The sequence below is a fragment of the Rhinopithecus roxellana genome, chromosome 5 (genome assembly GCF_007565055.1).
Source record: "Rhinopithecus roxellana isolate Shanxi Qingling chromosome 5, ASM756505v1, whole genome shotgun sequence".
In the NCBI taxonomy this organism is placed as follows: Eukaryota; Metazoa; Chordata; class Mammalia; order Primates; family Cercopithecidae; genus Rhinopithecus; species Rhinopithecus roxellana.
In genome coordinates, this window is record NC_044553.1 from 121,003,300 (window position 1) to 121,016,903 (window position 13,604).

Sequence of the window (13,604 nt, forward strand, 5' to 3'; positions counted from 1 at the left end):
TAATGTACATCACTGAATTTCAAATGCTAAAAATTTATAAAAGAATACCGAACCAAAACATCAAAGAAAATAGAGGCTCAGCAGCATGATTTCAATATATTTTCCTGGAAAAAGTTTTTTTTTTTTTTTTTTTTTTTAAAGTATATGACTTTTTATCTAAGAACAAAAGCTTCCTAAATTCAATGTTTAGACTTGATTTTTTTTTTTTTAAACTAAGCCCAGAAAACTGGGGCTCATAAAATAAAGGCACAATGTGGGCACCAAAAGAAAAAAGGAGAAAAAATGGGAGAAAAATTGGTTTTAATCTCACGTGTAACATAGGTTGGCTGGTTTTGTTTTTGTTTTAGACAATTTAAGGCAGAAATATCTCTCTGCAACACTGCAGATAAATCCTAGTGTTTTAGCTGTAACAGTTTCAAGAGTTCAGATATACAGATAAACCAATTTTAAAAAACCTTTTCTCATTCTGAGGCTTTTGATGCATTATATAAATCTTTAAAATTCCTATCACCGGCCGGGCGCGGTGGCTCAAGCCTGTAATCCCAGCACTTTGGGAGGCCGAGACGGGCGGATCACAAGGTCAGGAGATCGAGACCATCCTGGCTAACACAGTGAAACCTCGTCTCTACTAAAAAACACAAAAAACTAGCTGGGCGAGGTGGCGGGCGCCTGTAGTCCCAGCTGCTCGGGAAGCTGAGGCAGGAGAATGGCATAAACCCGGGAGGCAGAGCTTGCAAGGAGCTGAGATCTGGCCACTGCACTCCAGCCTGGGCGATGGAGCAAGACTCCGTCTCAAAAAAAAAAAAAAAAAAAAAAAAAAAAAAAAAAATTCCTATCACCCACATTTTAAGACATACATCTATACTTTAATAAGGCACTCTTAAGATATAAAACAGTTTTAAAAACAATGACATTCTACACTAGGGCTAAACCCATTCCTCTGCCATAGAGATGGAGTGAATTGTCTCTTTGAATCAAGTCAATCTCTGTGCACCAACAGAAACAGGCAGGTGTCTCGACCCATTCCAAATTTATCTAAGTAGCTGAATTTTATCAATGGGACTCTCCCATCCCCTAGTCGGGGAGTTACACAAACAGAACTGCCCAAGTTTGATGATGAAATTTAAAAACACTATCTCCTTTTTTCTAGAAATGCTTCCTTTGAACATATAACCATCACTTCCATTAGCTCCTGTCCATAAAGAAAAACACAATGGAAGATAACCAATGATTCCCCATATCCTTCAATCTTCCTGATGGGACAGAAATATAAAGGAACTTTACTTTTAAATGACAACCTAATAACTGTTAATAACATGACATTTTAGTTGTGTATCCTGTATGTATGTCATTGGTGCTAATGGCTTCCACTTCTAAATGACAAAAATTTGAATCCTACCATCCCTATTGGTAATTAAAACAAACACCAAAGCTTACAATATAGTAATGCAACCTCTAAGACTGTAGCAACAGAGAAATTTTAGTGGAGTTTCCACTCTTTCCTAAGTAATGGAAGAAAATGAAGAATCCAGAAAGGTCAGACTAAGCCTGAAACACAATTTCACTATGAAAAAAGGGTAACAAATGTCCCATCAGAGCAAGAGGAGTTAAAAACGTGGCATCAGGAGTATATCAGACTGAGGCGCTGTTGTGGGCTAGGTCTTTGCTTCCAATGAGTGAAGAAGGACATAGAAAGGAGCTCTGAGGTGCTTCTTTCCTTTATCTTTCTGGGCTGGCAGCAAATGATCAATTACTTCCCGTAGAACTTTTTGTTGAGAAGGAAGATCAGGAGGTTGACATTTACTTTAGCTCTATCAAATAATTTCATGACTGCAACTCCTTCATATTGTAGCTGCAGCAGGTCCTATTAACAAAACAAAACAAAACATTTTGACAGTTAATCAAGTCTGTGGAACAAGGAAAAAGGACACAATGCAGGGAGGGATCCAGATGGACTGAGGCCTGCCTTGTGTGCCAGATGTGAACTGGGGTCAAAGAAAAGTTCCTAGCTAGGAAACTACCCACTGCACAACCAGCCTGAGAGCTGGAGCAATAGGGTGCACTGGCCAAGGGACTCTTCTGGTTGATTTGGAGTTAGGAAATCATGTTGTTCATATCAAAATTCATCATACATGGAAAGAAAAAAAAACATGTTCAGTTGCCACACACACCTAAGCTTTTTATTTCAGAAGTCAAAATGACATTTTCCCATTTCATCCATGTTATGGGTCACTAGTTTTCATAAATCTGGAAAAGGTGAAGATTAAACCTAGGATAAAATATACTAAGCATGGGAAATGAGACAAGGCTAGTAATGTCACCTCAATACTATCTGCTAGATTCTTTTTTTTTTTTTTTTGAGACGGAGTCTCGCTCTGTCACCCAGGCTGGAGTGCTGTGGCCGGATCTCAGCTCACTGCAAGCTCCGCCTCCCGGGTTCACGCCATTCTCCTGTCTCAGCCTCCCGGGTAGCTGGGACTACAGGCGCCGCCACGTCGCCCGGCTAGTTTTTTGTAGTTGTTAGTAGAGACGGGGTTTCACCGTGTTAGCCAGGATGGTCTCGATCTCCTGACCTCGTGATCCGCCCGTCTCGGCCTCCCAAAGTGCTGGGACCACAGGCTTGAGCCACCGCGCCCGGCCTAGATTCTTAATTTCTATTCCACATGAGAACACTTTCTTTCTTTTTTTTTTTTGAGATGGAGTCTTGCTCTGTCGCCCAGCCTGGAGTGCAGTGGGGCGATCTCAGCTCACTGCAAGCTCTGCCTCCTGGGTCCATGCCATTCTCCCGCCTCAGCCTCCCAAGCAGCTGGGATTACAGGCGCCCGCCACATGCCTGGATAATTTTTCGTATTTTTAGTAGAGACGGGGTTTCACCATGTTAGCCAGGATGGTCTCGATCTCCTGACCTCATGATCCGCCCGCCTTGGCCTCCCAAAGTGCTGGGATTACAGGCGTGAGCCACTGCGCCCGGCAACATGAGAAAACTTTCTATCCTGAAGGCAAGGGGAAAAGAGAGAACTTGATGTTTTATTAGGTGTCTGCCATGTGCTTGGCATTGTGTAAGCACATTAGATAGCATCTTTTAAAAGTCCTCACAAAAATTTTTATGAGGTGCGATTATCCTAACTTTAAAGATGAACTATCGAGGCTCAGAGATGTTAAATGACTTGCACAACAGGACAAAGATGGACGTGGTAAATCCAGATCTGATTGCAATGCTCCTGCTTTTCCTGTTACTTTCACCATTGTCCTGAACAAGTATAAGAAATCTGAGCATTCTCACTTCTAAACTTTAGAAGAATGGTGATGAGAAAGCAAGGGTCAAAAGGCTTGAAAGGACGCCACAAGGCCGGGTGCGGTGGCTCACGCCTGTAATCCCAGCACTCTGGGAGGCTGAGGCAGGTGGATCACGAAGTCGGGAGGTAGAGACCAGCCTGGCCAACATGGTGAAACCCTGTTTCGACTAAAAATACAAAAATTAGCTGGGCATCTGGCGTGGCGGTGTGCGCCTGTATTCCCAGCTATTCAGTAGGCTGAGACAGGAGAGTCACTTGAACCTGGGAGGTGGAGGCTGCAGTGAGTCGAGATTGTGCCATTGCACTCCAGCTTGGGCAATAAGAGCGAAACTCTGTCTCAAAAAAAAAAAAAAAAAAAAAATTAGCCGGGCGTGATGGTGCGCACCTGTAATCCCAGCCACTCAGGAGGCTGAGGCAGGACAATCAGTTGAGATCACACCACTACACTCCAGTCTGGGCGACAGGGTGAGACTCTGCCGCTCCCCCACCCAACCGCAAAAAAAAAAAAAAAAAAAAAAAAGGACCCCACAAGTTCAATCATCTGCTGTAAAAATCCTAGCAGCTCCATGAAGGCTGCTGGCACCTGTGCCTAACATAATACCCCACACCTGGCAGTCACCCCACATTTAATGAATTTGTACATAAATTAATAAATTACCATAGGCAGACTGGTTGGCCTAACACAATTTGATTAAAAAATGTAAAAATAAAAACATGTTCTGATAACTCCATGTAAATAAAATAAAAAAACTTTAAAATTAAAAAAATAATAATTTGGTGAAACTGAGGGAATAAGAGGTTCCTTTTTTTTTTTTGTTGGAAGTATTTTAGTTAGCTGTGTGCATCACAAAATCACTTCACATTTGTTTAGCTAACATGTTTTAATGGTCTACTGGTCACTGAGAAGGAAACGAAGATGACTAAGAAATGCTACCTGTCCTTAAGGAGTTTATGGCTTTAGCGGGGAGAGGGGAAGTAAGTCAACACCTACTGTAAACAGAGGATGTCTGCAAGGGCTACAGAAGCGAAGGGGAAACCACCTATTATGGTTTGGCTGGGGGAGGTGCACACATCGAAGTACTTGACAAATGATGGAGGAACAAAAGGGGCGGGGTTGGAAGGCAGGGGAGGGGAGGGAGGGCAGCATGAGCAGAAGCCCAAATGCACATTCACAGGAAGGCACCTGCCCAGGCTGGCAGGGCATGGCTGTGTGAAGCAGTGCAAGAAAGGAGACAGGAGCAGACTAACCGGTGCCACATACACAAAGCTAAAGGAGTCTGGACATCACCTAGGAATCCTCTCAATGCCCTGCTATTTTTTAACGTGTAAAAATAAGATATTTCAAAATAAAACTTAGGGATCTTTATGCTGCAAAAATGAATTACTCCCGAGTTCTTTTTGGATTTAAGATAGGATGTGGTTTACAAACATAAACTTACATACAACTTGTCAGAAGTGCATCTAACCTTTAAATACCTACATCAAATCAAAATGAGAAAAAAATTTCAAGCTACTGAGTAGACTCACAAATTTGCAATGTCAGCATGTGTACTTATGCATTTTGTTCAAGTCCAAGGTATCAGCTCAATTTACTGGCAGCACTAAGTGGAAGCTTCAGATAAATGTTTTCTGAAGATTTACATCTGCAAAAGCTCTCCAGAGTGTACACACCAAACCAGACATGCTGCAACACTCAGCTTCTTTCCCCACAGTGTGGAGCCTAGCTCACTGCTGAATGTAGACAGCTTTCCTGAGACGAGTCTCCTCTTTATCTAGTTCTCCTACTTGGACAAGAATCTCATCCAGAAAGCTTTTGGTTCCTGCTGGTGCATACCCACCTGATAATGTAACATAAAAGTCTCCATTTGAACTCCCATGAATTTGGCTTTCACTTCAAAGTCTCCAACTTCTTCTGTTGGACTGATTTCAAAGATAACATTTTTAAACCTGTTGAAAGATAACATCTTAAGGGTGTGGTTTTGATGTTCTCATATAAAAATACTCTGTGAAATGGGGAAAGGAGATGAACCAAGTCTTCAAGGGTGAAAAGGGGTAGAAAATGTAGGTCAAAAGTACTTCTGCACCTGAAGCAGCATGGATTGCCACGCCTAACTACCATCTGCTCTGGGACTTGGAGAGAGGAATGGCAACCTCTCCCTGCCTGCAGCACTTGCATTCTATAAGAGGAACCACTGAGGAGTGCCACAAGTGGCCTGTGAAGGGATGACATCATAGTAATTCTCTTCACTTCCACATGGCCAAAAATGAAACCTAATGATAAAAGGAGAAAACAGGAAACTGGGGTGGCAGGAGAGGGTCTGTGTGTGTGAATACATGCATGTTTGAGGACTGGGAGAAGTAAATAAACAAAAGGGGGTCAGTATAAAAAGCGCCAACGGAGGAGGTTTTTCTAGAAAGAGTAGGTGCTGTGTACATAAGCACACTCAGTATTATTACCAAAGATAAATTGTTATTATTAAAAATATTTAAGTTACACTCATTCACAACACGTTACCTGCCAGGAAATTTCAGGGAGCCAAAAGGAAAAGGGGTTATGCAGCCGGGCACGATGGCTCACATCTGTAATCCCAGCACTTTGGGAGACCGAGGCAGGCGGATCACAAGGTCAAGAGATCGAGACCATCCTGGCCAACATGGTAAAATCCCGTCTCTACTAAAAATACAAAAATTAGCTGGGCGTGCACCTGTAGTCCCAGCTACTCGGGAGGATGAGGCAGGAGAATTGATTGAACCCAGGAGCCAGAGGTTGCAGTGAGCTGAGACAGTGCCACTGCAGTCTAGCCTGGTGACAGAGCAAGACTCCATCTCCAAAAGAAAAAAGAAAAAAAGGGATTAAGGCATTCTCTGGGTGATCAAAGTATAGCACCCCAGATTTCCAGAACTCAACTATGGAGCTACCTTACCTATTACGAACAGGGCTGAGAACCATGAAAGATGCAAAAAGGTCACTGAGAGTTAAAGGAGAAGTCACAAAAACCCATGCACTGAAACATACATGCATTTTATTCAACTGGAATGCCTCACGGGTTATTCCTTAAAGATATTTATCTTAAGTGATAAATAATTTTACCAGATTTAGTTGGCTATTTAGTTTCTAAGCCCATATAAGTAAATTAAAAAGAAGAAAGAAAGGCAAATAGAGGAAGGCACTTGAACAGTAGTGGTAAATAATGACAAAAAGGGCAATATTGACTCATGCCTGTAATCTCAGCACTTTGGGAGGCCAACGCAGTAGGATTGCTTGAGCCCAGGAATTCAAGACCAGCCTGGGCAACAAAGTGAAACCCTGTCTCTACAAAATATAATTAGTTGGGTATGGTGGCACACGCCTATGGTCCCAGCTACATGGGAGGCTAAGGTGGGAGGATCTCTTAAGCCCAGGAGGTTAAGGCTGCAGTGAGCTGTGATCATGCCAGTGCACTCCTGCCTAGGTGACACAGCAAGACTCTGTCTCTAGAAAAAAATTTAAAAATTATGTACCCATTAAAAAGGATGCTTTCAATGAATATAAAAAATGCTCACAGCATAATAAGAAAAAAGTTGGATACATGACCATAAACAGTATTGTCTCCATTTGTGTTAAAAAAATATTAAGTAGCTGGGCTCGGTGACTCAAGCCTGTAATCCCAGCACTTTGGGAGGCCGAGACGGGCGGATCACGAGGTCAGGAGATTGAGACCATCCTGGCTAACATGGTGAAACCCCGTCTCTACTAAAAAATACCAAAAACTAGCCGGGCGAGGTGGCGGGCGCCTGTGGTCCCAGTTACTCCGGAGGCTGAGGCAGGAGAATGGCGTAAGCCCGGGAGGCGGAGCTTGCAGTGAGCTGAGATCAGGCTACTGCACTCCAGCCCAGGCGACAGAGCGAGACTCCGTCTCAAAAAAAAAAAAAAAAAAAAAAAACTAAGTAGTTATTTTAGGCTGGGTGCAATGGCTCATCCCTATAATCCTCCCAGCATTTTGGGAAGCCGAGGAGGGCAGATCACTTGAGATGAGGAGTTTGAGACCAGCCTGGCCAACATGGTGAAACCCTGTCTCTACTAAAAATACAAAAATTATTTGGATATGGTGGCAGGCAACTGTAATCCAAGCTACTTGGGAGACTGAGGCAGGAGAATCACTTGAACCTGGGAGGTGGAGGTTACAGTGAGCTGGAGGTTGCAGTGAGCTGAGATTATGCCACTGCACTCCAGCCTAGGCGACACAGAGAGACTGTTCCCCCTCCAAAAAAAGGCCTGTAATTCAGCACTTTGGGAGGCCGAAATGGGAGGATCACGAGGTCAGGAGATCAAGACCATCCTGGCTAACACGGTGAAACCCCATCTCTACTGAAAATACAAAAACTTAGCTGGGTGTGGTGGTGCATGCCTGTAGTCCCACCTAATCGGGAGGCTGAGGTGGGAGAATTGCTTGAACCTGGGAGGCCAAGGTTGCAGTGAGCTGAGATCACGCCACTGTACTCCAGCTTGAGTGACAGAGAGACTCCGTCAATAAGAAGAAGAAGAAAAAATATAAAGTAGTTAGATAAATAAGTGGGTGAGTTGTGGATAATCTTTATGTGAATAGAAAAAAAATACATTAAAATGATTTCCCTGGTTATCTCTGGCTTGTGAAATTACAGGTGTTTTCTTTTTTATGCTTTACTGTATCTTCAAAGTTTAATAATGGATACATATTATTTTAGAATCAGAAAAATGTAAAAGTTCTTTTTTTGAAAGTTTTTTTTTCCCCCAGACACAAGAAGAGAAAGATCAGTAGCCTGAGGTCACAGGGCTGACTGAGCAGACGCTTAATAAATGCTTGTTAATGAGGCTGGGCCCAGGACCTATGGGAGGATGACAGGTCAGGTCCACGAACCACGTGCAAAGCAAGTTGATACTTCCCAGAAAAGAAAATGAAGGTTAAGTGCCTGGTTTTTAGCTGTAAGTGGAATAAAGCAAACTCCTCTTATTGTTACTCTTAATTTATTCTTGGTTTAGAAACAGAAGAAATCCAAGGAATGGCTTCCTGCTTTAATGAGGAAAAATTAAGATCAGACCCAAAGAAGTGAACATGACCTGAGACAAAGGTTCTACAAACAAGGAAAAGAAAAACTCTTTTATGATAAATTAACTCTGAAGTATGAGGCCTAATTCTACACATAAAAATATATAAATACATAAAAAGTATTAAAAGTAACCATCCAGAAAAGAGAAATAAAGACAAAAAGGCAAAGATGTGATAAATGTAGAAATAAAAATCAACTTATAAAACAAAAAGCAAAGACTCACTGATTCACTTGCAGGTCCTCAATTTCCAGAAGAACTCCTTTTTCATGCAGTCTTGCTGCTGTATATTTCAGAGAAATCTTTTTGCTTTTCTTTCCTTTCATTTCCCTAGGCTTTTTGGAGACTCTGTAAAAATCACATCATGTCACTTTCTACAAGTAACCATCTATTCTGAATCTTCATCATTGGTAACTGAAGGAAACAAGGTCAGAAACCAAACTTCCAGACATAAGCATAAGTAACATACCAACTCTAAAATGGCAAACAAATGTTAGAATTAGCCTAAGCAATATCTCTGCAAAACAGGGGAAAGATTACTAAATTGCTTCTATTTTTAGTTTAAATTATATTTGAGAACACTCCCATGAATTTAACAGTGTCTTAATCCTCCCATGTCCTTCTGGGAACTTCAGTACCTAACAAGTAACTATGAGAGCTTCATATGCCAGCCTGAGGGAATGGTACTGAATCCCAGCAGCAAAGGAGTTACTCTAAGCCCCTCAGCTGTGTAGGGAAAAAATAAAAATATCATCAAATAAATACTTTTTAAAAGCATTTAAGCCAGCACAGCAATTACAGATGAATGAGAATAAGGAAAAAGAAACAGGTTAGGAGGCTATTAGGATAATCAAGGCAAAAAGTGGTAACTTCAGAAACATGCCCACATCTGCAAAATGACATATGTACAAGAGATTATTTGCTGCAGCATTTAAAAAATAATAACAAACAACTGGAAACAAATGTTCATCAATGGAGAACTGCTTAAATAAATTGTTATATCTATCTGTATAATGGAATAATACACAGCATTAAAAAAAATGAGAATCTAGGTCTGCTTGCTTAGAAGGCCTGGAGGCCATGACAAATCTGGCAGTGAACACACCCAGTTCTAGATCTTGGTTTCTAAATACCATTCTTCATTCAAAGAAACCAGGGATTCTTGGAAAAAGTTCATTCTGGTTCTGGGGAGGGGAAACTACAGGTTGAACATGAAACATCTTGTGTCAGGAAGTACACAAAGAACAATGGAAACACGTCAAAAGCTCATAGGAGTCAGCTCTGTAAGCCGGGTTAGGTGGGCCTATTTTTCATCCCTTCCCATCAGCCCTGCCTGATCCCAGGGAGTCTTCCAGGCAGAAAGAGAAAGACAGAGTACATGCACAAGCCAGAGAAACGGGAAGCAGATATGGCAAAATGTTAGAAATGGGTGAATCTAGGTGAAGGGCATATGGGTGCTTATTGTTCTATTCATTCCATCTTTCTGAGATTTGAAAACTCTTAAAATAAAAAGTTAGGAATACATAAACTACCCTACAAGTAAAACCTGCTCTTATCACCCACCTCTCTGGGTTTTCAGTTCCCTCCCTGTAAAATGGGAATGCTGATAGCTTGCGGTCAATGCCAAGAAGGCTGGATTCGACTTTCCTCAGTACCCAGGAAAAAAATCAGAGCCTGTGATCTTGTCCCCAGGAAGAATAGAGAGGAGCAAGGGGATCCAAATTTGCATAATATTCGTTAAGTGATTTTGGGACCACTAGATGATCTCCTTTCATGATTTTAATTTCTAGAACCAAGAAGATTTTTTTTTTTTTGAGATGGAGTCTGGCTCTGTCGCCCAGGCTGGAGTGTAGTGGCGCGATCTTGGCTCACTGCAACCTGTCTCCCAGGTTCAGGTAATTCTCCTGCCTCAGCTTCCCAAGTAGCTGGGACTACAGGCGTATGCCACCACGCCCACCTAATTTGTGTATTTTTAGTAGAGATGGGGTTTCACCATGTTGACCAGGCTGGTCTTGAACTCCTGTCCTCAAGTGACACGCCCACTTCAGCCTCCCAAAGTGCTGGGATTATAGGTCTGAGCCACCTTGACAGGCCCCAAGAAGATATTTTGCAAAAGGAATACTTAGCAATACGCATCCATGAAATCCCCCACCCACTATTTATATCATACACTAACAAATGGAACAGGCAATTATACAAATGATTAGAGGTAAAATAAAAGACTAATGCAATAAATAGATCCAGTGTATTTTAAGTAAAAATTTCCAGCGTCATTTCAGTTGCCTCTGCTTTTTCCTCACTCTAATTCTTTTCCCTGACATCAATTCTTAAAAGAAAAAATACTCACTTGCCCTTGCTGGCTAAGTTATCCAAGCAGGTTTTAATATAGCTTTTATAGTAATCCACCTGCTCCCCATAAAAGGTGGCCTTAGAATTCAGAGCAGCGTATGTCTGTTGAAGTTTCACTAGTTCAGCCTTTCTCCTCTGTCGGTACCTCCGCTGATTCCGAATATCCTGAGACATAATTATTAGAGTTAGAAAAATAACAACAGGTATCAGGCACTTCTTGAGTGATTATCATTTCACACTAGAACCCAGCAATGCTTAACTCTGCCTTAAATATGATTCCATACTTTTTTATTTTTTTGAGACAGAGTTTTGCTCTGTTGCCCAGGCTGGAGTGTGCAGTGGTTGAGATCATGGCTTACTGTAGCCTCAGCCTCCCAGGCTCAAGTGATCCTCCCACTTCAGCCTCCAGAGTAGCCGGGACTTATAGGCACATGCCATCATATCTGGCTAATTAAAAAACTTTCTTTTGTAGAGATGGGGTCTCAAGTGATCCTCCTGCCTTGGTATCCGAAAGTGCTGAGATTTGTTTTCACAAATTAACAGAGAAATTCAGATCTCAAATTTTCTTCCTCCATTTGTATCTTCTAGCAGGGAAATGCGTCACATTTAGACTTACACATTTTTAGAATTTACTTGCAAAGCTGGTTTGGACCTCTTATTTTGTTGGGAAAGGGAGAAAAAGAGAATTATAATACATCAACTACCAGTTCCCAGGTGTGCATAATATTATCTTAGTGCAACAGTAGAGAACACCTAAGCTCTCAGTCCTCACCAAAGCCCCTCGCTTGAGATGATTCATACAAATCAAGGATTTCATCAGCTTGATGTGAATTTATATTTCACAGTAATCATGAAAAAGATCTGGAAGAATTCTTTAAGGCTGAAGACAAATTCTTTAAGGTCACAGGAGGCTCTAGTTAAGGTCCTCTCCCTAGTAATTTAGGCCATGGAATAAGCCACCTTAGGTCAGGCAAGGCCCTCGTGCTGGAGAGTCAGATATGATTTCTCAGAGAGGAGGGCACTAATTTGCCCATGAACTGAAGCTATGCTGTTATCTGGACAGTTACTGTCTCTCGAGCCTCTCAGCTTTGAACAAGGCCAGTTCCCCTCTATCCCCCAAATGCAGTACCCTGGCAATGTCGTTGATCAGTTCCTGGTATTTGTTCTTTGGGTCCACGGTTCCAAGCTCTGTTAGCTTCTTTAAACCTGTCTGGATCTTCTCTTTCTTCTCTTGAAGAGTGAGGTTGCTGTCTTCCTTTACAGATTTTGACTTTTTCATCTTGTCAGGGGTTTTGGCATCACGGATAGCACGTCTCTGCATGGCTCTCTGATGCTCTGCTTCCTACAGATGGGAAAAAGAAGTTCTCAGCAAGTTCACCACACTAATCCTAAACTTGAATTTATATAGCACATCCGCACCTGAACTTATACAGATCTTAAACTCCAACCTCGAAACAGAAGGAAACAAACTGACTCCTGCCAAGTGACAGATGAGAAACTGCATGAAGCAGAGGCACTTCTTTCCACCTAGAAGAGATGATATCTACAAAAATCATACAACTGGGCCAGGTGCGATGGCTCATGCCTGTAATCCCAGCACTTTGGGAGGCCGAAGTGGGCGGATCACGAGGTCAGGAGTTCAAGACCATCCTGACTAACATGGTGAAACCCCGTCTCTACTAAAAATACAAAACCAAAATTAGCCAGGCGTTTTGGCGGGCGACTGTAGTCCCAGCTACTGGGGTGGCTGAGGTGGAAGAATGGCGTGAACCCTGGAGGTGGAGCTTGCAGTGAGCCGAGATCGTGCCACTGCACTCCAGTCTGGGCAACAGAGCGAGACTCTGTCTCAAAAACAAAACAAAACAAAACAAAAAAGGCACACAACTGCTTAGGGCTTCTTTGGTGGACTCCAGGTACAATCACCGAGACGGGACTGTACCGGCTACAAAGTCATTTTTCTCTACCACATTTTGAGACATGGAAGCCATTTAGTTTTATTAAAAACATAGCTGTATAAATGTTATACTAACACAACAAGAGCAGCGCTTAGTAAATTCTTGCTAATTCTTTTTGTCACTTTGTCACTTTCCATTTGGTGGAATCATGCTCGAGCATTGCCTCTGCTTTCAAACATGCTGCAGACACCCCATTAGTAACAGGGAAACACCTTCCCTTGATACTGCCATGCTTCAGTCACCATCCATTGTCTGTCCCTGTCTAACATATGATCTATACTTGCTGTTTCATTCTTTCAGCACTTTCTTCTTTACTGCTCTCATCACCAATTACCATACCCTGTCCAAAATCCAATGTCTTTTCTGTCACCTTGCTCATCTTCTCTGCACTGTGTTCTTGCTCTATGCATAGTTTTGTAATTCCATTTCTCTGTTTCTTCTCAGTACTTCAATGACTGCCTCTGTGTTGACAGATCCCAAATCTTTGTGACCATGGCTCTGGTGCCATATTCTCAACTGTCTGTACTGGGATGTTTACATTCGGGATGGCTTATACTTCAAGCTTGTAATTCCCCCTAACTGGAGCAATTCCCTTTCCCAATAGTCCCCTATCTTCTAAAGTCAAGACTACTCTGCATCACATAATGTAAAGAGCATAAGCTCTAGAAGCAGACAGAACTGGATCTGCATCTGGTTCTGTCACTACAAGTTGATGATCTTGGCCAGTTAACCTGTAAGGGTCTTAGTTTCCTCATCTGTAAAATAAAGATGAAAAGACTCGACTCATGGGAATGTTGCAAGGATTAAATGAAAGAACAGAGGTGAGAGCACCAAACACAAACTAGGTTCTCAATAACGATGGGCTCCTCCTTCCTTATTTCAAATTTCTTTCCAGGTTCAACATGTTTCAAGTATTGTTTTATACATCCTTACTTGCCT

The 13,604-nt window shown here is 42.1% G+C and overlaps 1 protein-coding gene across 1 annotated transcript in view; it reads right to left on the reverse strand.

The window, feature by feature from the left end:
- Window positions 1-794: 794 nt before the first annotated feature.
- IQGAP1 (IQ motif containing GTPase activating protein 1) overlaps window positions 795-13,604 on the reverse strand; it is a 117,631-nt gene continuing 104,821 nt past the window's right edge. The window contains exons 34-38 of the mRNA XM_010384797.2: window positions 11,840-12,052; window positions 10,709-10,875; window positions 8,587-8,709; window positions 5,135-5,243; window positions 795-1,864 (exon numbers count right to left, since the gene is read on the reverse strand). Of these exons, the coding sequence (XP_010383099.2) occupies window positions 1,751-1,864; window positions 5,135-5,243; window positions 8,587-8,709; window positions 10,709-10,875; window positions 11,840-12,052 (726 nt within the window). The 3' untranslated portion in view covers window positions 795-1,750. The remainder of the gene's footprint in view (window positions 1,865-5,134; window positions 5,244-8,586; window positions 8,710-10,708; window positions 10,876-11,839; window positions 12,053-13,604) is intronic.